We start from the raw sequence: 26822 nt of genomic DNA, 5'->3' as shown, positions 1-26822 counted from the left end.
GTAGTTGAGTTTTGCTAATACTGTAGCTTTTTTGTTTGTTTGTAAATTGTCTGTGTATTGTTTAAATACTTTTTATAGTTTTAATTATGTATATAATGTACTGTATAAATACTATATCATGGTGTAATGCTATATACCAATTATATTATATTATATTATATTATATTATATTTTTTTTTTAAATTATTTTGAACTGATATACTTATTATGTTTTTTTGTATTATATTATATTATATTTTAAAAGTGCTGGAATAAAAAAAAAAAAAAAAATTAGTAGGTTGGAAAATTTTCATTTTGACAGTTAATTCAAAATCTGTGGACATAGATAATGGTAATGCAAAACCCCTGCCCAAATAAACAACACTTATCATTGCCTTGGACAGTGTTTGAGATGGGGAATGAAACACATTTCTATGATGACGTGAACATATTTTGAAGATGTGCAATCCCAAATCCTTCTGTAGTGCAGCAGTTCCTGCTTTTCAAAGCAGACGAATTAAATGCTGGCCAATAGCATCAGACAGAGGATGTGTGGCTGCCCCGGGGATGTGGATCTTGTCAGACTCTGTGATAGATTCTTTGGCCTGCCTGAGATTGAGGTATTACTTACAGTGGGGTGGATCGATACAGACGCACTGTCGATGACTGGATAAAGGAACACATTTTCTGTTCTACCAGTCTTATGTGATAACATTTCACGCGCCTGGGTGTGTAGCAAATACAGTATCTCACCCTCACCTTATCAGCCACTCAAATTCGTGATGTCAGCTTGTTGTTCATGCAGAGGTAAAGGGTGTAAATTAGCCCATCATGCTGATGAAAAAATCTAACCCTACAGAGGACCCCTGTCTGATATTGAGTGCAGATGTAACAGATTTTATTCTGACTAGCATTTTCATCTAGACAGTAATAAGGTCACCAAATTACTTTGGCTTCACAGAAAACCTGTTTACCCCTAGCGTTGTATACAAACATCTCTCAGGTGATCCGGCTTCGAGGCACAATTGAGGTGTTTTCTACTGAGAACAGATGGAGCAGAGAATTACAGCTCCCTGATACCCAACCAACCAGAACGTTTGACCAAACAGTCAGTAAACACCCCTAGAAATACAAGGAACAGGTAATAAACACTACTAGAAGAGCGGATAAGGACAGTGTTATTAGAGATGGAAGAAAAGAGGAAAACAGGAGACCAGAAGGCAGACAGATGAGATGGAGAACCATTAAGTAGTATCAGTCCAGGTATAGTGAATACATTTCAGTGGTGGACTGTAACTAAGTATTGTTACTTCATTACTGTATTTAAGTACAGTTTTCCAGTCTCTTTACTTTCTTGGATTATTTCTATTTTGGGAAACTTTTATTTTTACTTCACGACATTCCAAGTCATAATATTGTACTTTTTACTCCACTACATTTTATGTATCGCTCCTCACTATTTTGAACTGGAGAAATGGTCATGCACTATGAGATGTGATAGTGTTGTCCGATTTGTGAACAAGCTGATCTTTTCAATGAGCCTGTTAAATTGGTTCGCAAATCGCACTGAACGATTCATTTGCAAATTGGATTGAGCGGATTGCAGCTGTTCTTGAGTCAACAACTCACTTATTCAAATGATGCAGTAAATTATGCAGTCTCTAATTAACAATTCACTGAATTCACTGAATTCTGACTTAAAGGGATACTCCACCCCAAAATGAAAATTTTGTCATTAATCACTTACCCCCATGTAGTTCCATAAAAGGAATGAAAGTCGTCGTCAGAATACTCCATCTGCCATCAGACATGCAATCTGGGTTATATGAAGCAACGGGAACACTTTTTGTAAGAGAAGAAAACAAAAATAGCAACTTTATTCAACAATTCCAACAGTCTCCTCTGTGTCTCTCCATATCACCGTATGCTGCGTATGCTCTTCTGTATCAACCGTGCCACAAGGATGCGCTGTTTTCTTTCAAATCAAAGCTAAATACACATATAAACAGCGCATCCTTGTGGCGCAGCTGATACAGAAGAGCATACACAGCATACGGAGATTTGGAGAGACATGGAGGAGACTGTTGACAAAGGAATTGTTGAATAAAGTCATTATTTTGGTTATCTTCGCTTATAAAAAGTGCTCCCGTCACTTCATATAACCCAGATTGCACGTCTGATGGCAGATGGAGTATTCTGACGATGACTTTCATACCTTTTATGGACCTTGACACTGTTATTTACTTGGCAGTCTATGGGACAGTCACAGGCCTCCCGGTTTTCATCCAAAATATCTTAAATTGCGTTCCGAAGACGAACAAAGCTTTTATGGGTTTGGAACGACATGGGGGTAAGTGATTAATGACAATATTTTCATTTTGGGGTGGAGTATCCCTTTAAGTCAGAATTCAGTGAATTCAGTGAATTGTTAATTAGAGACTGCATTATTTACTGCATCATTTGAATAAGTGAGTTGTTGACTCAAGAACAGCTGCTTTTTGGGTGTCCCTTTAAAATGAGCCAAGAACGGGAGATCATCAGAGTTTGAGTGCATGGGTGACGGATGGTGCTAAAAGTTACTAATGCCAAATTTGAGCAGTTATTATAGTAAGTGAAAATCATATTTAGGTCATGAGTGTCCATTGTTTGTGAACTTAAGCTGTTTAAGCCCACTGTATAAAAAGCTAAAACAGTGTCCATATTTGTGTATTACCATCTAAATGGGGCAGGATTTATTTAAAAGCTAAACATGACATTAAACATAACACAAACACAAATTAATGCCCATGCTTATTATATTATCACTATATTAAACTATATTATCAGTGAACCAATGAAAAGTTGATTTGAAAAATCTACATTAATGCCATAGTATTTGGGTTTTCTCTCTTTTGCTTTAATAACAGCAACTTTCTAGCTGCATGAACTTTACAAGTTTGTGTCAAACCTTATGATCATGTTCTTCAGCATGATTTGAGATAAAAGCTGGAGCCTCAGTGGAAAAATTAACATCTGACCGTCTGTACAATGTCACAAATTTACTTTACTTCTTTAATGAGTGAAACTTATTCATTGTATATAGAAACAGAAACTTATTCATTTTAAATTTTTATGTAAAACAAGTTACATAAAAATTGGAAAATTATTATTTTTTAAAGTTATTTATATAGTTTATTTAATTATCTTTTTTTTTTGGAATTTGGTGATATTTCACACTTCGCCTTCCACTGAACATTATGGGTAGAATGTCAGAGGATGATATGCAGAGGTAAAATAAGGAGAAGGAAGTTGCTCGGGGACGAATCCCTCTCCATCACTTTTAATCATAAGAGATCAGTAAATAATCTGTTAGAGAGCAGTCTTTCATGCTTCACTGATCTCCTCTGACTGTCGTATTGAGATACTGTGAGATAATTATGGCTTCCCTTCTATAATTGTACCCATGCCAGTGATTAATTCCAATTCCAATCGGGCATATTGATCAAGGTTCTGCATGCATTCACCGCTGACATTTCTGTCGGTTAAAGGCCGTGTGAGGTAATCACATATCTCCCTCAAACTCTGGAAAAGAATGATTGACATTTAACCATCATTCTTCAGAAATCCTCATTCACAGCACATGCCTTACAACAAAATACCCAACACACACACACACAGTGCTCTTACTGCACAAACTCTCCTCACACGTAACTACCTTGCAAGGGAGGGCAGCAACAAACATGGCAGTCTGTTTTCTTGATAAAAGTGTGTTTTCCCAAAGAAAGCAAAGCAGTCACTGCTGTTTTCAATCCGTTATCTCCACAGATGTATTTCACTTTGAAATTTTAAGGATTGCTGTGTGTTTATGACATCATCAGACTGGCAAAGAATTCTTTTTTAAGGATTTTAAGGAGTGTTTTTACACACAAAACTATGTTTGATGTACAGTACGTTTGAAGTCATACATATAACTCCAGATGTTCGTTTGATTCTCAGGTCTGTCATCAAAGGCTTCAAGCTGTGTGAGTGTGTGTGTGCGAGCCTTTGCCGCTGTGCATTTGTACGTTCACTCTGTGTGGGGGAAAAAAAGACCACTTAAAATTGGGAATCTATTTTGTTTTCACCTGCCCTCTGACATCTTTACATTTGAATCGCATTACAGTTTCACAGATGAAATCAGCTAAAGGTGTGTGTGTATGTGCAAACAGTTGGCTCTAACCTCATTTGCCATCGTGTGCCCCTCACGCTTCCCTCCACATCCTCCCCGGTCACCATGACAACAGCCCGCTCATCAGCTGCTGTTTGCGGATCAGCTGAAATTAAGACAATTCCCAAATTCCATGACTTAATGGAATTATGCCTATGCGTGTCACTAGTTTTGTACAAAATGTGTTTGCTATCTTTCATCTGAGCTTGTGTGTTTGTTTCAGGTCATAGCACAACCCTAATAGGATAAAATCACGGAGCTGAACGCAGGAGCGCAGGGGCCCGAATCAGAGCCCAACGCCAATTAGATTTCTCTTTGACTTCATCTTTTGTTGCTTGATTCCCTCTCTGCTATTGATATCTCACTCAGATGAATGAACATGAAGCCTGTATTTAACATCAAACTATCTTTGAGGTTTTATTTATTGCATTGAATGCTCTTGTTTTTCAGTCTTTACTTACAAAGCCTGTGAGTCTATTTTTTATGTAACATGTCTGAAATCTCCTTTATAGATGAAACAGACTGCACCATCTAAAGTTATAAGCAGTCAAGCTTTACTGATTTACACATAATTTGATTTTTAATTCACATTTTATTCACAATTCATACTCCAAACTTTCAGCTGCTACACCTTTACCACTTTGAATTCTGATAAATGGTGTTTCTTGATCTGACATAATAACGCAATTGTTCTAATATAGTATTTCAATAAATTTAGACAATATTATCCTTGCCGTTTTATATGGAAGTGATGTGCAGGTGTGTGTAGAACATCTCTGAACATGGCTCATCTTAGTCGGAACTGAAACTGTTTAGTTAAACACTGATATCTCTTTTCACAATGTTGGTTTTAAACATCGAGATACAGTATCTCTCACTGTTTATCTGCTAAATATGTATTCCATATTGATATACAGTATAGAGGTTATTTAAGCAATATTACACAAACAGAAGCATTGTTGTACAAAATTATGTATTTAATGAATTAGGTTGTTTTATATTTTATTTTGTTTTTAAGATTTTTTTTTGTTTTTTGTTATTTTTTTTTTTTGTTGTTATTATTATATACTAGTAGTAATTTTTTTTTAATTATGATTATTTTTATGTGTTCATCATTGACTTTAATAATAAGAAATGTTTCTTGAGCACCAAATCAGACTAATTACAGTAATAGATTAAAGATTGCTGAAAAATTTATCTTTGCCATCACAGGAATAAATTACATTTTAAAATAGATTAAAATAGAAAGCAGTTCTTTTATAAAATAATATTTCACAATTGCATTTTTGAACAAATACATGCAGCTTTGGTGACCATAGAGGCTTCTTTCAAGAACATTTTAAAAACAAAAATCTTTTAGTAATGTCTAATTTTTAAAAACAAATTAGGTTCTCTTTGACAGCTTTGTTCTCTCAGTTTTAAACAGTGTCTACAGTATATATGTATTTTTGGGCTACCTATTGTAAATTAATTATCCGTTTGTTTCCGCTGTAGGAGAACTGAGATTGAATCCAGTAGCTAATTACCTCTTGACTGTGTGTGTGTGTGTGTGTGTGTGTGTGTGTGTGTGTGTGTGTGTGTTTGTGTGTGTTTGTGTGTGTGTGTGTGTGTGTGTGTATGTGTGCTGTGTGTGTGTGTGTGTGTGCGCGTGTGCACGTGTGTGTGCCCGTGTGCAACAGTGGTCATTTCCATTTGTTCTTTTCTCTATTTGAAATATTCAAGCCCATGTATGGTATTTTTGACAATATGATTATGACGTGATTATGTGATCAGGTCGTCGTTCCCTAATCTTGCATCTCACTTACTTTTCACTCTCATCGTTTTCTTCCCCCTTGTATGCAGCTGCCTTATCAAGATGAAGAAGAGTTACTGAAAGAGAGACAGATATTCTTGGTTCAAAATCTTTCACCTTTAAAGTTTATGACTATATTTAGTAATGTAGGCCTGTTCTACTGAATGATGCTGTATGATTGTCAGCCTTCCTTTTAGAGCAGCAGTCAGCAGCCTTTGACTTATTTCTGAATAAGAAATAAGTCAAAGAAGTAAGATGTGTTTGTGTGTATTTGTGTGTAACTTCTGGTCAAGAACTAGATATAATTTTTATCTGAAGAGATGAGACATTCAGCCGTCCTTGGCCATGAGCCAGTTACATTCTATTCTCTGCCTCTATCAGTGAGATTAACTGTGCGTTTGTGTGAGGCATTCTGGGAAAGCTCTGCAACAACTTCCTCTTGCAGAATCAAAGTAAAGAAACACATCGCCCATCTTTCATCTTTCTTGATGTTAACATTTTTTCCTGCTGTTCATGTGCCTGCTAGCTCAGAGACTGTCACATACGGATGTGCTTTTAACTGGAAAGTAATAGCTATTTTGAAAATGTTTGATCTGCTAGTTGTTGGTTACAGGCAGAGCTTGTGCTTTTGCATATAAACTAGTTTTAGCATGCATTGTATTCAGATTTAATGGAATGAGACAGCAGTTAATATTTATGTACAGTTTATAGTGAGGTCATTTTGATTTATCTTAATATCTGTTATAAATGTTGGCTCTTAAAATGTTGCTACTGTATAGCCTAGTGTTTCCAAACCTAGGCTCTGATACTCTTTCATCAACATATGTGACCCTGGACCAAAAAACCCTGGACCAAAAAACGTCTCAAGGTTATGTATGTAACCATGTTTCCCCAAAGGGAAAGAGACGATGCATCAAACGCTTTGGGAACGCCCCCGGCGAGACCCCGTACTGAAGCATGTTTGAAATCATTCCAATAGAGAAGTGAGACGTCACGAGTGGGGTGATGTGAGCAACCAGGACGCATAAAGGTGCATCCGGCAAATGCACATGTTAGCTTCTGCACAAGCGAGCGTCTGCAAGGATGCAGGGAGACACAGCGTCTTGTTCCCTTCGGGCAACCATGGTTACATACTTAACCTTGAGACGTTCCCCTTCAGGAACTCGAGCTGCGTGGAATGCTTTGGGAATGAGAATACCCACTGCGCCATACGAGCAAATCCCTGTCTGATGTGTGTCTGGCGAGCACATCAAGACGAGAGAACTTGGGACCCCGGGTTGGTGTCAGGTCCAAACTGTAAAACCGGACAAATGTGTGCGGAGAGGACCAGCCCGCCGCAGCACAAATATCCTGGAGGGCCACACACACTGATAAGGCCTTGGAGGCTGCCATACTCTGGGTCAAATGCGCTCTGACCCCCATCGGTGATGGGATGCTCGCACTGGACAGAGCAGATTGAGTCTTTCCTTGCCTGCTTCCTTAAAGTGGGGAGGACAGAAGGCCTGTAGTACTGTGGGATCCAGCAAAGAGGTGGGCACTTTTGGGACATACTGTACCCGGGTCTCGGGTAAAGAAACGCCCTAACCATGCCTGGGGCTAACTCCAGGCACGACACAGCGAGTGCCTGAAGGTCCCTATCCTCTTCAGCGAGGTTATAGTAAGGAGGAAGACTGTCTTCAGTGTGAGGAGATTGTCAGAGACATCTTCAATGGGTTTATTGCATAAAGCCTCCAGAACCACCACCAGGTCCCACGAGGGCACCTTGGTGTGCTGTACTGGCCTCAATCTCCGGGTGCCACGGAGGAAACGTGTAACTAACGGGTGTTTCCCCAATGATTGACCACCCAGAAGGGTGTGTTAGTGTTAGGTATGTATGGCATGTATGTATTCATTGTGGGTGGGGGGTGATAATGTTGTGGAAAGATGCTGCTGAAGATATTGTAGTGTTGTAACTGGGCTGTTGACTGGGTCTTGCAGTCGCTGTCCGCACCAAGAACTGAAAAGCTTCCACTTCAAGGTGTACAGTTTCCTCGTGGTGGGAGCCCTGGATTGGAGTATAGTCTCAAGAACCTCAGCTGACGATGGTATTGCCAGGACCGCTTTTCTGAAGGTCCTCTTAGACATAATAACGGTTCGCAGATCCGTTTTCTGCTTTGAGGACCCCAGCCGAGAGTGCCGCCCTGTGGGGGGGTACGAGTTGCGATGCTCTGTTTCTGGGTCTGGCGATATGAGGAGCTGGATGGCTGGGACTGCTCCCGCTCAGCAGTCCCAAAGACCTGGGAATGGCGAGGGAGGAAGAGCTGGAATGCCGCCTCCTGAAACCTCTCCATGACAGTATCGACTGCGCCGCCGAAGAGGCCAGAAGGCTATAGCAGGGCATCCAGCAGGAAGAATCTGTCCTTGTCTTGTAATCCAGATAGATTCAACCACATCGCTCCGTAGCCATGAGAGCTGCCACTGAACGGCCGATGTGCCTTTATGCTTCCTGGTTGCTCAAGTCACCCCGCTCGTGACGTCTCACTTTTCTGTTGGACTGATTTCACCCCCTTCTTCAGTACGGGGTCTCGCCGGGGGCGTTCCCAAAGCATTCGACGCAGCTCGAGTTCCTGAAGGGGAACCAGTCTTACGTAGCACAGGTGTATTTGTAGCAATAGCCAAAAATACATTGTATGGGTCAAAATGATCGATTTTTCTTTTATGCAAAAAAATCATTAGGATATTAAGTGAAGATCATGTTCCATAAAGATATTTTGTAAATTTCCTACCGTAAATATATAAAAAACTTAATTTTTGATTAGTAATATGCATTGCTAAGGACGTCATTTGGACAAATTCAAAGGTGATTTTCTCAATATTTAGATTTTTTGCACCCTTAGATTCCAGATATTCAAAGAGTTGTATCTTGGCCAAATATTTTTATATCCTAACAAAACATACATCAATGGGAAGTTTTCAGATTATGTATAAATCTCAATTTTTAAAATTGACACTTAAGACTGGTTTTGTGGTCCAGGGTCACATATGGGAACATCTGAGATGTATTCTTTTGTTTCTTATACAGAAAACAATTTAGCATCATTAATATTATTAAAATGGTTCTTATAACAATGATTCATATTTGAACTAAGAATTCACCAAGTAGCCTTTTCTCTCATTGATGAGCTTGTTTGAAGTTTTGTTCAAGTGAAGTTGTGTGAAGTTGTTGAACTTCTGTGAGAAAGGCTGTATTGATTTATAAGTCCAAACCATGTGGGACAAAAGTAATTTCAGTAATGTTCCATATAACAAGTATGAAATATCATTGATGTGTGAATAATACAGAGTACGAAATACCACCTACGAGTCTTTTATACAGATATAATGAGAATTTTTAAATTGCAAAAGGCAACCAAGACTAAAAATTTTCAAGAATGTAAAATCAAAATCAAAATTTCCCCCCACTTTTTCTAATACTGTATAAAATGTACACTTGCAAACATTTTCAGTATAACAATAAGGAGCATTATCACAAGTTCCTTATAACATTATACATGAGGAAACAACAATGGCTAGGAATTTTAGAACTTTGTTTATGTATTAATAAAAGAGTGAATTTCTTCATTTTGTATGGCAACCTATTCAGTAATTTATCAGATTTGTTCCTATATTAATTTACTTCTTTAGGATTAAAGAATAGAGCAGTTTTTAAAGGCTTAGAACAAATTAATGAATGTTTATTTGTTTATTTCCAGAAAAAGATATGGTGCTTTCAACATCCACATATTTGGATGCAGCATGATTCACATTATATATCTTATGCTATATTTGAAAACGGATTTCTTTGAATCCTTTCAAGCTTTATAAAAAGAAACTAAGATTTAATACTTGTCTCATTTAATAGATCAACATCGCCCTCTAGTGTAGATATAAAGAAACAGTTATCTTCATTTATTTAGGAAGCACTCCTACATTATACATAGAGAGCAGTTACTATAAAGTTTAACTGCAAACATTTGACATAAATGTGAAATGAATAAACATAAATTGATTATTTTGCTCTTTTTCCTCAGAATATGCCCGGCCTGCACGATGGACTCCAACAGCACAGAGCTGGGCCTGTACTCACCATCCGACGCCCTGGGAGTGGGAATCTACCCAGCATCCACTCCATGGCCACTGCTCCAGAACACAAGCCTCTACAACCTCAGTGCTGTTTTCAAGCTCAATGGGAGTAATGTAGAGGATCAAGGTCAATCCTATGATCCTCTGGGCGGCCATTCACTCTGGCAGGTCATTCTCATCGTTGTCTTTACAGGACTGCTTTCCCTTATTACTATTATTGGTAACATCTTGGTCATGGTGTCGTTTAAGGTCAACCGCCAGCTCAAAACGGTTAACAATTACTTCCTCCTCAGTTTAGCCGTGGCAGATCTCATCATTGGGGTCATTTCTATGAACCTGTACACTGCCTACATTGTCATGGGCCAGTGGGCAATGGGTAACTGGGCGTGCGACCTCTGGCTAGCAATAGACTACGTAGCCAGCAATGCATCTGTCATGAATCTGCTGGTCATTAGCTTTGACCGGTATTTCTCCATCACAAGGCCTCTGACATACCGTGCCAAACGCACCACCAGGCGGGCAGGAGTGATGATTGGCCTGGCATGGTTTGTGTCGCTCATACTTTGGGCTCCTGCCATTTTGTTCTGGCAGTATTTTGTAGGAGAAAGAACCGTTCCACTGGATAAATGCTACATTCAATTTCTCTCAGAGCCCATTATTACATTTTGCACCGCGATGGCAGCTTTCTACCTGCCTGTGACGATAATGAGTGTTCTGTATTGGCGAATATACAAAGAGACAGAGAACCGTTCTCGGGAACTTGCAGGATTACAAGGCTCGGTTGGAAGGTTCAGAGGTGTCGAACGACCGCACTTCCACCTCCATGCCACTAGGGGGAGCTCTAGAAGCTGCAGCAGCTTTGAACTGGGCCAACCTGGCCACAAACAAAGCTCCGTTCATGGCCTGAGTGGGCGATTCCACTGCTGGGGGTGGAAGGCAGGTGGCAGGGATAAAGGTGGGCCACACCGGGAGGCGGATCAGAGCAGCAGTGACAGCTGGAACAACAACGACGCTGGACTGTCAGCTGACCACTCGGGCTCATCTGACGACGATGAGAGCGCGCCATCCACCACGCGGGCGATCTTCTCCATCGTTCTCAGTCTGCCTGGCATGAGGGCAGCTGTAAACTCCCAGGTCACTTCTTGTGAGGATTTGGACACTGAGGAAGATCCATTACGGTCCCCTTTGGAGAACGACGGCAGGGATGGCAGCATCTCCCGCTCCGTCACCAACGGGAACAAGCGGTTTGTCGGAAGCATGAGTAAAGTTCAGTCAATGTCCGCCATACAACCATCAACGGATCCAAACATTGATGGCACCAACACTACTGTCAAATCCCGCTCAGCACCCATAACTTTCAAAGAGGCAGCTCTAGCAAAACGTTTCGCAGCTCGTGCAAGGACGCAAATCACCAAGCGGAAGCGGATGTCGCTAATAAAAGAAAAGAAAGCGGCGCAAACTCTAAGCGCCATCCTTTTTGCTTTCATTATTACATGGACACCTTATAACATCATGGTGCTAGTAAACACTTTCTGTAACGGCTGCATACCTGAGAGCCTCTGGGCACTGGGCTATTGGCTATGCTACGTTAACAGTACAGTAAATCCTATGTGCTACGCCCTTTGCAACAAGACTTTTCGTAGCACTTTCAAGATGATCCTGCTTTGTCGCTGGGATCAGAAAAAAAGCAAGCCAAGCTTTCCACAAAGACAGGCTGTGAGGTTTCACAGGAGCATACCGACAGACTCCACATAGCAACCTGGTAGCGAAGCTAATTTGCTAATGCTAAAATGTAAGTTTCAAAGGGTGATTCCTCAAGTATCTGTACTATATAATGAAGCTTCAATGTGTGAGTCTCAATGTGGACGTGTAGTTCAGTCACTTATGATTCCGGGTCACTATATTGTAACATTTTAAGACACTGTGGTTTAGTGTACAAAGAGCTTCAGGGATACTGAAGCACAAGTGAGCAAGTGCAATTGTCATCAGTACTTCCTGTGGACTTTTATATGCCTTTCACTAAATCAGCAGTGCCACCTTTCAGGAGTTCAGCGGCAACATATAAAAAGTACATTTGAAAGGAGACTGTATTTTGAACCTCAGAGAGTTGATTAGATGTGATGCTCTCAATTATTTGTTTGAATATTTTGGGGTTGAATATTAAATATCTCATTTTTGTCAGTTGACAGAAACTAAAATGTGATTTTTAAATAAGGTGATATATATCAAAGTATTTACAGTGAAGATATTTCTTTTTCTAAGTGGAATTTGCTGATTTCTGTGAAAGTGTGCCACACAGAGGTTCAGTATCTTTACTGTCTCGGTAAGTGTAAGTGTTCTATTCATAAATAGCACTTCCGTAAGCTGCTCTTGTATAAAGCGTGGTTGTTTACATTTGTTTTGCTACAAGTATTTTAATAGCTATTATGTAGGTTTTCAGTGCACATTGAACATGTTTGTATACTTTGGAATGCCTTATGTTTGGACTTTGAGATTGTGCACTGAATATACTGGGCTAGCTGTGAAATCATTTATGAAACCTAAAGAATGTTTTTAATTGTTTAATGGACATTTAACTTTGATATTAGTGTGTTGGAAAGTAATTCCATTTACAGCCAAACTGTTTGCTGTCACCACCACATTTGAGAATGCCAGGCTTTAACATAACAGGCCAATTTAGTTTCCTAAAGCAGCTGCAGATTTGCTTCATAAAAAGCACACAAAATACAGACCTATCAATCAAACATGTGTCTTTCTTCAACTATGGGCTCCTTTGGCACTGTGGAGACATTAAAATCACTTAAAACACAGTTTATTTAATTTGCCTACTAACAATGTCCAACAGTGGTCATGTTTCTTAAACGTCATGTATATGTGTGATTTCTATCACATCTCAAATTATGTATTTAATAACACTTATAAAGTTTATTGACATTCTGTGATGGAAATGGCATTTTAAACATTTATGGAATAAATGAGTTACTCCCTTTTCATGATAAAGCTAATTTCATAGCATTTTTTGGATCCTAATAACATACAGTTAAATAACATTCTCCACAAAAATTAAAGCTTGATTCGAAATTACACAAATTTTACACTTGCCATTCTGTTCCAAAACTAGTGTTTTGAAGAAATATATGAATAATTGCCTGATTTGTAACTTACCCACCATTTATATTAAATAAACACAACCTTTTTGATATGTTTTTATGTTTTACATTGCAAACAATGGCTGTATGTTTTGTAAAGCCTTGTAAGATCAAAGTTAAAATTGAGCTTCTGTGCGGTATGTTGTTTGTGGCTGTGCTCTCGTTTTGTTCCAAATTGGCTGTGTACAAGTTAAAGTTAAATGATAAAGTAACTGTCAGATTTGTGATAACTGTTGAATGTTAGAAAAATACAGCCCAGGACAAAATGCATTTTTATCCTCAGATTGTTTCTCAAAATAAATGCAACATTTTAAAATTAACCGGTGCTCTTTTTAAATACACAACATGTTTGTGGAAACTTGCTTGTTGGTTTATTTTGTTAAGTCATAAGCCCTAACGCTGTGTGTGTATGAAAAAAGATGCATCAGTTGCTACTGGTGGCATGTAATAGGAAGAGAAGCCATGTGATGACAGCATTCATGTGATCGAGAAAGAGGAGCAGCCCAGCGAATATCACAAACACTTACTTGTTCCTTCAGTTTAGTAGACTCCATCCAGGCAAGTATGCACTTTATTTCCGAACTTCTCTCTTTATGCTTTTCTGTCTTGTTTGACAGGTCTCCTGTTCATTCTTGATCCAGTTCAGATCAATTTGGATTAGCAGTGACCTTCTAGAGACTAATCATACAGCAGTAAATCAGACCTCTTACACAACTGAGTGATGTGAGGAATAGAGAGATGTATCTGTATGTGACAAGACATCAGTAGTTTCATGCCTTGAGGAAAACATTTCATTTGTAATGAAAGTCATTTTGAACTTTTTCTAAATTAATGCAGGAATATTTTCTATATATTTTGAAATTTTCTGTTCTTCCATAGATTTAACTGTATGGTTCTGAAATTTAGTTGAGTACTAATCTTTTATTGATATAAAAATGTCATTTCTGTAGGCATCGATATCTGTGTAATGGATTAAAATGAATGTTGTATAAATCGGTTGAAAGCTCACGGGTATGTGTCTGATGCCACAAGGCTGGAGGATAACTCTGATTTCAGGCCTGCTGGCCACAGTCGTACATCAGTTTATGAGATCAGTCCATAAACTCACATGACGCTGCGCTGGCACATTGTGTCTGTCTCTCTCACCAACACACACACACACACACACACACACACACACACACACACACACACACACACACACACACACACAGAGAGAGAGAAATTCCTGTGCTATTTTCAGATGTTCTGTGTGCAGGATTGAATAGAAAAGGGTACAACAAAATTCTTAATTTTGTTACCTTCTTCCCTGGTTACCTTCTTAAATCTTAATTACTCACCTTCATGTTGTTCCAAACCCGTAAGACTTTTGTTCATCTTCGGAACACAAATGTGACCCTGGACCACAAAACCAGTAATAAGTAGCATGGGTATATTTGTAGCAATTGACAAAAATACACTATATGGGTCAAAATTATCGATTTTTCTTTTATGCCAAAAATCATTAGGATATCAAGTAAAGATCATGTTACATTTCCTACTGTAATATATATATATATATATATATATATATATATATATATATATATATATATATATATATATATATATATATATATATATATATTTAAATTTATGAGTAATATGCATTGCTAAGAACTGCATTTGGACAACTTTATATATTTCTCAATATTTTTATTTTATTTTTATTTTTTTGCACCCTCAGATTCCAGATTTTCAAATAGTCCTATCCTAACAAACTCATTTAAAAATCTCATAAAAAATTGACCCTTATGACTGGTTTTGTGGTCTAGGGTCACAAATGAAGATGTTTATGATGAAATTCGAGAGCATTCTGATGCTGCACAGACATCATCACAACTGACATGTTCAAGACCCGGAAAGGTAGTAAGGACATTGTTAAATGCTCTGTGCAAAAGCAGAGAAATAAACACGTGGGTCGTTGTGTCTCTTGTGAACATGCACTGAAGACTGACATGGAAGAGAAGAAATCATTGAATAAAGTCATTCTTTTTGGAAGTAACACCTAATTTACTTTGCTATTGCAAAACAAACAGAAAAGGTAACCAACTTCTTGCTTTCCATAAAAAGTGGAAATTAGTTAGCTTTTTTGGGGTGTAATGCACTAATATAATATGTAATTTAAAAATTATTCCGCTCCTAATTCTGTTGTTTATTTAGCTCAGTTTTAATCAATTTGTATCCTCCTCTCAGGTCAGTATAGCAAGAATCAAGATGCAAACCATTCAGACGATAGAGATGCAGTTGCCTGTCCTGCGAGAGAGTTTCCACTCCTCTCCCTTCAGAGAGAGAGTGAAAGAACGAAGGAAGAGCAGCCTGACAAATCTCATCAGAAGACAACAGCAACAGTTATTACTCCAGCAACAACAATCAGAATTACATCAGAAGCAACAGCTGTTCTCACCCTCACAGGGCAGCACTGCACATGCTCAGTTGGTCCGCTCTTCCAGCAGCCCATTATGTGACTTGGCAGAGCAAATAGATGAGCAAGAGAAAGTGAAAGAGATTGGGAGGCAGGGGGAGCTGTCTCTCAGGCAGTCCTCGGCTACGGCGTCACAATCTGCATCATCAAAGCAGCTGCTGCCGACGGTGAAGAGAGAGAGAGAGGGATTAGAGAGGGAGGGGGGGAAAGTGCAAGGGAGCAGGGAGAGGGAGAGAGGAGAGAAGAGAGAGCAGCACAGAGAACGAGAAAGTCAGTTCTGTCACACGCGTTCCCAGCATGGCCTGATCGCTAAAGGTGTTCGCCTTCTGAGGAACATGGGAAACCAGGAGGCCAAGCAGAAGAAGACCACTGTCACAACAGGAGTGGAAGGTGCTGGGAATGGGGCGAGCACCGAGGACCGAGACCATGAACATCTCAAGAAGATTAAGAAAAGTAAATTGTCAGACGACTCGGGCAAGAAAAAATCCAAATCAGAAGGCTCCAGAGGTTCTGTATTTTCCAACATCCGTATCAGAAAGGGCCTCTCCCGGAAAGGGTTGTCCAAAGAGGATGTACTGGACGATGGGATTAGGATTAAGAGCATGGATGCTAATGGCGGCAGCAATGGTGGAATGTCGGTTGATGAGCTGGAGGGTCCCACATCTGATAGTAAGAAACTCACGACTGAAAGCAGGCAATCAACTCTGGACACGACAGAAGATGATACTGAGAGAGAGACTGAGGGATCAGGGTCAGATACAGACCTCTACAGCTACCACTCAGCCTCTGAGGCTCAAGATCTGCTGACGGATATCCAGAGGACTATCAGACAACAGCAGCAGATGGAGGGAGTTTCTGAGGGGCAAAACTGTAGTGAACAAGTAGGGTCTGATGGTCAGACTGAGGTCACTCAGGGTCTTACTTGTAGTAGCCTTGCTTGTACGGGCAAACCAGGGAATGTAGAAGGTGTATCTGCATCTGACAGCAAAGAACAAGATCTTAAATATAGTGGGGATACAGTAGAAGGGGTGATTACAACAAAACTAAAGGCAGAAGCAGGTGGCGAAGTGACTGACGTAGCAAATAAAGCTGAAAGTTTGAGCAATTTGGCCACTGACTACTGCATTCAGGATAGTATCACTGACACAAGTAGTGTCCAGGATACCAAAGCTTTTACCAAATCAACCAGTAACTACAGTTTTCAGGATACGACAGCAACATCCACCTCCTATGAGAGTGCAGAGGAGATCCTGGAAAGTTCATCTCCATCGTCTTCTCTTGAAGAGTGTCATTACGATAGCAATAGCCTGACTCAAAGCCTAGAAGTCGGTCTCAATTCAAGAAATCAGACCAGCTCAATGTCCAAAATCAGCCGGGTAATTTTCGTCCCACAGAAGAGCATTAGTAGTGTAGAGCTGAACGTAGAGGGTGATGGTCATGTAGAGGAGGTAGATCGAGAGTATTCCCACCAACAGAGAAGGAAAAGCAGTGCCGCGTCAATCACACAGTGGTCATCTGAGAACTTTTTAGGCTTGGGGTCACGACCACGTAGAACTTCCAGCGCTAACCTCGGGGTTAAACCTTATCCTACAGTACACACTTCTTACGTTAAAACAACCACCAGACAGCTCACATCACCTATAATATCTCCAGTGACCACTCCGTCCCTAAGCCCAATGTGTCCTCGCAGGGTCGGTTTAGAGTTGGGATCAGGTCAAGGGTCTTACAGAGCAGGAAGCTGGAGAGCACGGAGACAACGGTCTTGTAGCATTGCAGGTCCGGTGGGTTGTCATGACGAATGGTGTGAAGCCATACATGATCAATCAGAGCTTATTGATCATGGCTTCCAAACCCTCAGATCCAGGCAAACACCATCCGCCTTTCCAGATGTGTTTTCAGGTAAGTCATTGTGTGTTTTGATTGATTTTATATCACACTATATGTTCACACTTGTAATCAAAGAGACCTGATCTCCAGACCAACAAAAATGTGCTGGAACATATACTCACTATCACGGAAGTTAATATTTTTAAATGACTGATTCCATGAACTTTTAAGATGTATAATTCCATTTCATAAGAGTTGGTTGCCAAGACATGGTATATTATTTTTCCATTCTTTAATCTGCTTCACTACCCTCAAGGTTTAGTGAGCAGTCAAAAAACAAAAAATCTGGCTCTAAAAAATGCACACTACACACATACCCACAATCCCACAGAAACACACATTAGCTACTGGCTAAGAAAGCTCTGGCTTCTGCCTCACTGAATCAGAGTGCCACAGGAAGTCACTCAAATATACACTCATACAGAAGGACACACTGTTTTTTAAGTGGTGATGCATAGTGACTGCTCCTGACAATGAAGGTTACAGCAGGACAAATCAGATACGAAGGAATAGAAAAAGATGAAGGAGATATGGAGACTATTAGGGGCTACTGGGGTCCTGCATTGATATGAAGCTAGCATCCATATCTAAATGTGTTTACAAAGCCTTAAAGACACTGAAGCATCAAGTGCTTATTCAGGCAAAGGTTAAATGTCTTGTAAACTCAAAGCTAGCTAAAATAAAAGTACACATAGTTATATAGTTGTTTTTATGCTTTCTGATTAACGCTGAAGGTGTTGTGTATTACAAACAACTTTCTGTTTAAACTGACTCTTAGACATTAATTTGCATCAAGTTTCAAATGTCCATGCTGTTTTTATATAGTGCATGCATTTACTTGATGCTTCAGATAAAACTCTTGAAGGGTTGAAAGTAAAAACTTGATCAAATTCAACAATTAGATATTCCTGCAAGCATTAGCAGGCTGCTAACTTTATTTCTAGGTCAAATGAATCCGAGACAGTTGTGAGCTGACTCTGAGCAAGCATAAAGCTATTTATTAGTAATTTTACATCACATAACAGAGTATGTGATAAGAAAATTAGAGTCATGTTTTGTAGGAAGAGTTTTTTTTCTTATTGATGTTACACAGAAATCGGCCTATTTAACAGGCTATGATGGAAGACTCAGGATGAGCTATTGAGTTTATGCCCATCTGATAAATGAGAGAGAGGAAGTTCAAGAGTATGCATGCTTGGGGTGGAGAAATAATTCTTTCAGAAACGTGCGCACACATACACATCAGTTGATCAATTGAAAAGGCTCTACTTGATCCAGATGTAAAATTAATTATGAAGACAAAAGCTACACAATTTCCACTTTATTCTTTTTCTGGTTCGAAGCATCACTGTCCCCAGACATATACTGCAGCATTTTGCTTTGCTTTGCATATTGCTTTGAATTAGAATCTTTTTAATTTCACTCTCTTACAGGTCGCTCTCTGTTCGAGAGGTGTCTTGTACAGTGGGGTTGTTCTGAAGATGACAGTGCTCCACAGGATGTTGAGAGATTCTGTTCCCATATTCTGGCTTTGGGGATTCTACAGCCTTTCAGTGACTGCATCAGGGAACCACCCACAGGAAGTGATGTTACAGATAAGATCATTTTCAATGTATGACCATCAAGTTTTTGTCTCTTTCATATTTTATCATGCACAACTTCACAAAATCATAATTTTTAAAAACAGCATCTGAGGAATTTATTTTTTGACGCTAAATTATCTTACAGTATATAGGGATAGTTCAACCCAAAATGATCATTCTGTCATCATTTATTCATCCTCATGTAGTTCCGAACCTTTATGAAATTCATTCTTTGGTTGAACACAAACAAAGATATTTTGAAGAATGCTGGTAACCAAACAGTTGCTGGTAGCCATTGATTTCCATGTATGTTTTTTTTTTTCCTTCTTCTTCTTTATACTGTGGAAGTCACTGGCTACCAGCAATTGTTTGGTTACCCTTAAGATTCCAGATAACTTGCTAAAGTTTGCATGAGATGAAATTAATATAATTCTCTATCAGACATATACACACTGGTTATAATACTTAAAATTTGAATCCATACATAATTAGCACAGTTTTCAAGTCTTTAAGCTCAGCACTAATTTGCATGAGGAAGAAACAGAAAAGCTGTTGATGAGTGTTACTAAAAACGTGCCAGATTTCACACATTTTATATCACTTTGTTAAACAACCCACAGAGTTGACTCTCCCTGAGCAGATGTGAGATGAGCTCAGCAGCAGGGTAACTTTGTGCTGTTGTTTGAGACAGAGGAAGAGATGCACATTATGTATTTATTATCTCACGCTTGAGAAAATGTTGAGATTTTGAAATTATTCTGCTACAACACACAAGGCATGTTGTAATGCAGTATGTTAGAGTGATATGCTAAAACATGAAACAATGTTTTCATGTTTTTGTGCTCAGCCCGATGTGACCTGAATAGAAGGACTCTTTCTCTTTTTCTCTTTTGCTTCACCAGCCAAAGCAGATTTGTGTCTGCACAAATAAATGTTTTTTAACTGTTTTTGTGAGTTTTGCTTTTCCCTTTCTACGTCATCATACACATTCACACTTAACCTGCTTTAGCAGTGTGAACAAACATATTCATGTTGTGTGAGTGTACAGTATATTTATAGACCAAGTACAGCACAAATTGTGTAAACAACAAACATGTGTAAATATGTGTATCCGGTGCTTAGGCATGCTTAAATGGGCACATCTGCACGCATAAGCCATCTGACCGAGTTACGTAAGATGGGTCACATGCCCTCTGGTGCTGCTCCATCTTCATCTCTGTATGTAGCAAAGATCAGATTCATTATCTGTTTCTATCCAGATATCTGTGTATTTTATTCCTATATGTTTTCTATATTTTCTATATTTTGCTGTCACCTATCTACAATATATGACATTGGAATCATATAATTCTCATTAAAGGGATAGTTCACCCAAAATGGAAATGTCTTTCCAAACCTGTAAGACCTTCATTCATCATCTGAACACAAATTAAGATATTTTTGATGAACTCCGAGAGCTTTCATACCCTTTATGTACAGCAATGCAACTGACATGTTCAAGACCCAGAAAGGTAGGAAGGACATCATTAAAACAGTCCATAAGTCAACAGGGTCAGAAAGCTCTCAGATTTCATCCAAAAAAATATTTTCATATGTGTTCCAAAGATGAGCAAAGGTCTTATGGGTTTGGAACGACATGAGGGTAAGTAAATAATGACAGAATTGTAATATTTATCTGAACTATCCCTTTAAGCATCATTCACAATGAATATTTGAATTTGAATGAAGTGAAAATATCATTCTGTCTCAAGTATTATTCCAAAGATGCTTAAATTCACAAAAACACTCTTCTGGTAATTAGTTTAATCACCACTCTTTATTATTATTATTATTATTATTATTATTATTATTATTATTATTATTATTATTATTATTATTATTATTATTATTATTATTATTATTATCCTAGAGCAATTTTATTTCTCTTAATCTGTTCAGACAGGTGTTTCTCTTGACCCTCGTCCAATCAGCAGTCATAATGTTTTAAAAAGGACAAAACAGCACAAGAAAGGCTTTTGTAGTTTATTTTTATTTGTATCAGACTACAATTTAAGTTTAATTTAAATTTTGCTATTGCCATTCAGTTTCATTGTGTGGCAAAGAGCAGCTTGGACATTCAAACAGGTTTCTAAAGAGTGAATGATGACAGAATCTTCATTCCTGGGTGAACTATCCCTTTAACAAACACTGCTGCTAAGTGACTTCACAATAACCCTGTTGTGCTGGTAGATGGGAGAGCATGATTTAACACTGTGATTTCACTGGCTGTGATTTCAAGAGGACAGCATAATGGCAGCATTATTAGCGCTATTCACTTCGCCAAATATCTGACTGTTGTCTAGAGACAGATGTCATCATTTTGTTCGAATATTTGTCACAAACACACAGGTATGATGTAATAAATGCAGGTCTCTTAGCCAGTAACAATGTTTGTGTGTCAGAGCAAAAAATCATATTGGTGTTTTGAATAGGGGCAGACTGATGATTGACAGGTAGAACCATTAACAGAGTATACTGTATAACACACCGTATGAACACATATATACAGATGCACTCAGATATGCACATTTTGCATGTAAAAACTATTATTTTTGATAATTTACAATAATGTATTGACCTGGAAAATGTGTACTGTGTAACAGGCAGACCTGTTATATCCAGCTTGTAAGGTTTACCTTTAAATGTTCTACAGTCATGCAGTGCAACTCTACACAAACCCCCACTGTTGTGAATGGACAGCAACGGAAACAATTTTACAGTTTGTATAAGACAAAAGCCATATATTCTTTCTGATCTGGTCAGTGGTGCTGTTGTTCTCTAAGTCTGCCAGCAGAGGTCGTCCTTCACTCATTGCTGCCACAGAATTCTAAATATTTCTTGCCGTCTAATCATAAAAGTAGCCTCAGGAACAGAAGGCTAATTTTAGATTCTTGTATGCAGTTTAAAACATTTCTTGCCATAATCAGCTGTTTTAATTCCAGCTCTCGTTTTCTTTCACACATACAGAAGGAGCAGCTGTATACCTGGGCTCCAATGGGACAGAATGAGATCAGAACACCTGGGCAGGTCCAAACAATGTGGCCTCCGAGTCTGTCCCCCACTGCTGCACAGCTGCAAGTATGTGAACAAATATAGTTTTATATGTTCAAAGAAGGAACTGATCTACTATTATTGCAATTTTTATGATATCTGATGTATATCATGGTAACTGAATGATTGCCATGTATTGTATATGGTTATTCTAAGAAAACAATGGAATCTTACATTTAGAAAAATATGGTGCTATGTCCAAAGTTAATTACATCCTACTTACTAAACATCTTGGAATTATCATGAAGTATTATATAAATTCCATGGTACATGAATTTCAGCACTGTGGTTTATCCCAAAGTGCACTAGTATTACTATCTAATACTGTACCATCACTATACCTACCTTTTTATACTGTACGGGTAACAAAAACGTCCCATGCTAGTACCATGAGTTAGGCATTTTGGTGGTATTATATTTTTGAACATGGTACCATGTTAATACTGTGTTATTGGAAATGTTATATGATAAAATGATGTTTGAAGTATATTGGATTACCATTTAAAATGTATAGTGTATGAATATGGTAATCATTCAGTACCATGCTAAATATCAACTTCAAAATTTATAATACCATGTTTTTGGATATTTTGATGGTACTGTGTTTTTTGAACATGGTGGCATGATAGCCTGATAAAACCAAGTTTTTTGGCATATGATAATATGATAAAATCATGTTATTGTTTGAAGTACCTTGCAGTACAATGTGAAAACCATTGTACTGTATATAAATGTGGTAATGATTCAGTACCATGTTAAATACCTTGGTATTACCATCTGATTTTATTGCTGTACCCACGCACATTTTTGTTAGAGCTGTGTGTAATCAAACATGCATTTGCTTTTCTGTATCGTCCATGAATGTGCATGTTTGTGAGTGTAAACACTTAACTAGTTTTAAATCATTCTCCATCAGGTTCAACACCCTTATATTGCTAAGAATGTATTTTGGCACCTTACAAGCCATACATCTCTTTAGCGTTGCTATGAGACCCTCTATAAACAGCATCCTAACAGCATTTAACCCGATCTAAACATCTGTCCAGCAGGCGCAGTGCATGCCATTGCGTATTAAGATCCACCGTGTTTGAATTCTGAAATGATAAATGGCCGCGTGCATTCCAATGTTCAAAGCACACACGCAACACCTTATGTTACAGCTTTTTCCTCATGTTTCTGGTAGGAATATTCTTTAATGTATTTAGGAATGCAGACTCCTTCACAATTGGAATGGGCTTTACTGCCCTCTTACATTGATACTTGTTATATTTAACATATATAATGGCCTATGACTCTAGAATTCCTGAGGGGTGGAAGTTTGGAGCCAAAATTGTCCAAGCCTCCTTGGCTGTAGAAGAGGATTTTGTGAATGAAAGCGTCCCCCCAAACCCATGTCAGTCTGACAGGGCCCAACATGTAACCAGACTCCATGTGTGTGATATGTTCTGCGTTCCCCCAACCCTTCACACAGACCCACACAAGCTCTTTGAAGCCGTTTGAAGCTGTGTAATAGAAAGGCACAAACCCTTCCCTCTTCATTCCCAGAGACTTTGCGGCTCGCCTTTTAGGAGTCCTCAGAGACAACTTCTGGAGTCTAGACATGTTGGACTTCCTTGACCCTCACTGCCAGATTGTATGTGTGCGTGATGAAGTTCATCTCTGTATGTTGTGTGTGTGTTTAACACCGTGTTTGTGTGTTTGCCAAGTGCATCCCTTGTGTGTTGTGTGCTGATTTTTACACGCTGGCTGTGGTGGTTCATTCATTTCCCTGGGTTCGCTCTCTTCCCTTCATCCAGGAAGCACCGCTACATTTTCCTGATCAGCCAAAGTGCTTTTATTGACTTGTGGGACACCACATGCATGCCTGGTCTGTGTTATTAAGAAACACGGCCCCTTACTCACAAACATACACTCACTCATACCATTCCTCAGAAAACTGGGTCTCGAAGGGGAAACTAACATCCGCTGAAACATGGCACTAACTCATGCTAGTACGATCGCATGTGACAGGAGGTGTCTGTGTTTTTCATTCCATGCTGCTGTTTCTTTTTAAAGATTTGAAGTCTCTTTTTTCTGTGTCCTGCTCTCCACAGGATGGATCCACAGGGCAATCTGGAATCGTTTCGGAAGGAACTTCCGTTTCCATTCAGGAGCTAGAGCGAACAATTGAAGAATTACTTGTGAAAATATCAGATATGGAAAAAGACAATGTTTTGGATGGCACAAAGCTTGGAACAAGGGATCGAGAAGTGGGTGGTTTCAATCTAACCATTAAAAAGACTAAAGTAAATGAACAACAAGTTCATTCAGCCATTCAGACCTCGCCTGTTGAGGAAGGCTTTAAACTTCCAGTGCCTTTATCAGACCAATCACATGCTCCCAAATTAAGTGACACTTCACCAGTGGGATTGCCCAATACCTGTAGCTGCCAAAGAACACAGGAAATCCCTCCCCCTGCACCACCAGTACTTCCTGTTGTTTCAGGTTTCCCGACACCTTCAAAACAAGATGCATCAATACCTCCACCTCCTCCACCTCCACTCCCAGATACAACTCAGCTCCTTTTGCCTTTCCCAGGCATGCCTCCACCCCCTCCTCCTCCACTTCCAGGTATGGCTCCACCCCATCTGCCACTCACAGGTACAGCTTCTTCCTCTCCACAACCTCCACTCCAATGTATGGCTCTGCCCCCTCCACCGCCTCCACTCCCAGGTAGTGTTCCACCACTTGCACCTGTAGGCATGGCTCCACCCCCTCCACCTCCACTCCCAGGTATGGCCCCACCCCCTCCTCCTCCACCTCCTGGCTGTGGACCTCCACCTCCTCCTCCACCTCCTGGCTGTGGACCCCCACCACCCCCTCCTCCACCTGGTTTTGGGCCACCACCACCCTTCGGTCCCCCTCCACCCTTCATGGGGTTGGTGCCGTCTAGCATGACTCAGGAGTCCGTCCCCCTGAAGAGCGTCATCGAGCCTCCAAGGCCCATGAAACCACTCTACTGGACACGGATTCAACTAGATGCCAAAAAGTAATCACGTGTCATTGATTGAATGCTGCATGTTTTTGTAATGTGTATACTGAATGCTTGTTTCACCTTATATCAATTCAGCCAAGGCTTGATTATGATCACACATGCGATAAAGCAAACTGATATTTTTATTTCCCTCGCTCATAGGGATGCCAAAAGTGCCCTGGTGTGGGAAAAGGTTCAAGAGCCATCAGTAGACTTTGACGAATTTGTGGAGCTGTTTGCCAAAAGTGCAGTCAAGGAAAAGAAGAAACCTATCTCAGATACCATAACAAAATCAAAGGCCAAACAGGTAAGAGGACTTTTCTATACTCCCATTGATTAAAAGCACTGGGCCCAGGACATTTTTGGATGTCCCAACAAGTAGTGGACCTTAGTAAGCCCCCCGCTTCTCAGCTCCCAGGACATCATTCCTGGTTGTCTTTCCTTGAAGATAGCTCTGCCCAGGCTCTCACCTCACCACACACAAAACCAATAACACTGATTTCACACACACATCTTGTGAATCAGAGCCTTACAGACATTCAGTAAATGTTATAAGCTTTACTTAATGTTCCCTCAACCAAAGTGTGACTATGAGACTCTTTGATAAGACTGTTTGCCTTCAGAAACAACCCAGGCATCTATCACATCTGAAGCTAATCTTGCTCTCTCTCTTCCTCTCTGGTAGTGGTGTGAAAATTAGTCACTGGTGAGAGTTTTGTGGTTCCTTCGTCTGGAGTCATGCAGATTTCTGATAACAACCCACAGCTGCACAACAAGCACATTACCAACTGCATCACAAAAACTAATTTAATTGTCCTGCATCTGTGTTCTTCAACTATGAATTATGTACGGATATTCTGTGCAGTAATCAAGAAGATCATTTCATTTATCGTCTTATTCAGCAAGGACGCATTAAATTGATCAAAAATACATTAATAATGTTCAAATAAATGCTGTTCTTTTGAACTTTCTATTCATCAAAGAATTCTGGAAAGAAAGCATCACAGTTTTCACAGAAATATTAAGCAGCACAACTTGAGCAACAAATCAGCATATTAAAATGATTTAAGATGGAACATGTGACATTGAAAACTGAAGTGATGGCTACTGAATATTCATAAATAACATTTTCAAATATTTAAAAATAGAAAACAGTTATTTTAAATTGTAATAATGTCATAATATTACTGTTTTTACTGTATTTTTGATCAAATAAATGCAGCCTTGGTGAACATCAGACTTCAAACAGTCTTATATGTACAGTATATATATATGTATGTGTACCATCATGTTTTTGGAATATTTACCATGGTGATACCATGTTTTTTCAGACATGTACCATGGCAATACCAACCTCTGGGGGATTTTTTTATTTTTTTTATTTGACAGTTTTAAATTTTAGTATGAACATGTTTTGAGAATACACAGTGGTATTGTCTACAAATAGGATAAATAACAAACTGGATTTTTAAACATGTAAATATTGAGAAATTCTGAGACTTTTGAAAGATTTCTGTTTGCTCTCTCTCTCTCTCTCTTTCTCTCTGTGGTCTGTAAGATCTGAGGAATGGGGGTGGG

General features: G+C 39.2%; 2 protein-coding genes across 3 annotated transcripts in view; both read left to right on the top strand.

The window, feature by feature from the left end:
* The window catches only part of LOC109106933 (muscarinic acetylcholine receptor M1-like), an 87937-nt gene extending 74410 nt beyond the window's left edge, over window positions 1–13527 (top strand). For both annotated transcript variants that reach the window (XM_042742079.1, XM_042742078.1), the window contains one exon: window positions 10007–13527. In XM_042742079.1, coding sequence (XP_042598013.1) covers window positions 10026–11813 — 1788 coding nt within the window. In that variant the 5' untranslated portion in view covers window positions 10007–10025 and the 3' untranslated portion in view covers window positions 11814–13527. The remainder of the gene's footprint in view (window positions 1–10006) is intronic.
* A 1727-nt stretch (window positions 13528–15254) lies between these two features.
* The window catches only part of LOC109110443 (formin-2), a 35894-nt gene continuing 24326 nt past the window's right edge, over window positions 15255–26822 (top strand). The window contains exons 1-5 of the mRNA XM_042742077.1: window positions 15255–17570; window positions 18992–19170; window positions 22148–22258; window positions 24325–25259; window positions 25407–25551. Coding sequence (XP_042598011.1) covers window positions 15464–17570; window positions 18992–19170; window positions 22148–22258; window positions 24325–25259; window positions 25407–25551 — 3477 coding nt within the window. The 5' untranslated portion in view covers window positions 15255–15463. The remainder of the gene's footprint in view (window positions 17571–18991; window positions 19171–22147; window positions 22259–24324; window positions 25260–25406; window positions 25552–26822) is intronic.

This window comes from Cyprinus carpio, chromosome B17 (genome assembly GCF_018340385.1).
Source record: "Cyprinus carpio isolate SPL01 chromosome B17, ASM1834038v1, whole genome shotgun sequence".
In the NCBI taxonomy this organism is placed as follows: Eukaryota; Metazoa; Chordata; class Actinopteri; order Cypriniformes; family Cyprinidae; genus Cyprinus; species Cyprinus carpio.
The sequence above is the reverse complement of the archived record's forward strand: the minus strand, read 5'-3'. Positions and strand labels throughout refer to the sequence as shown.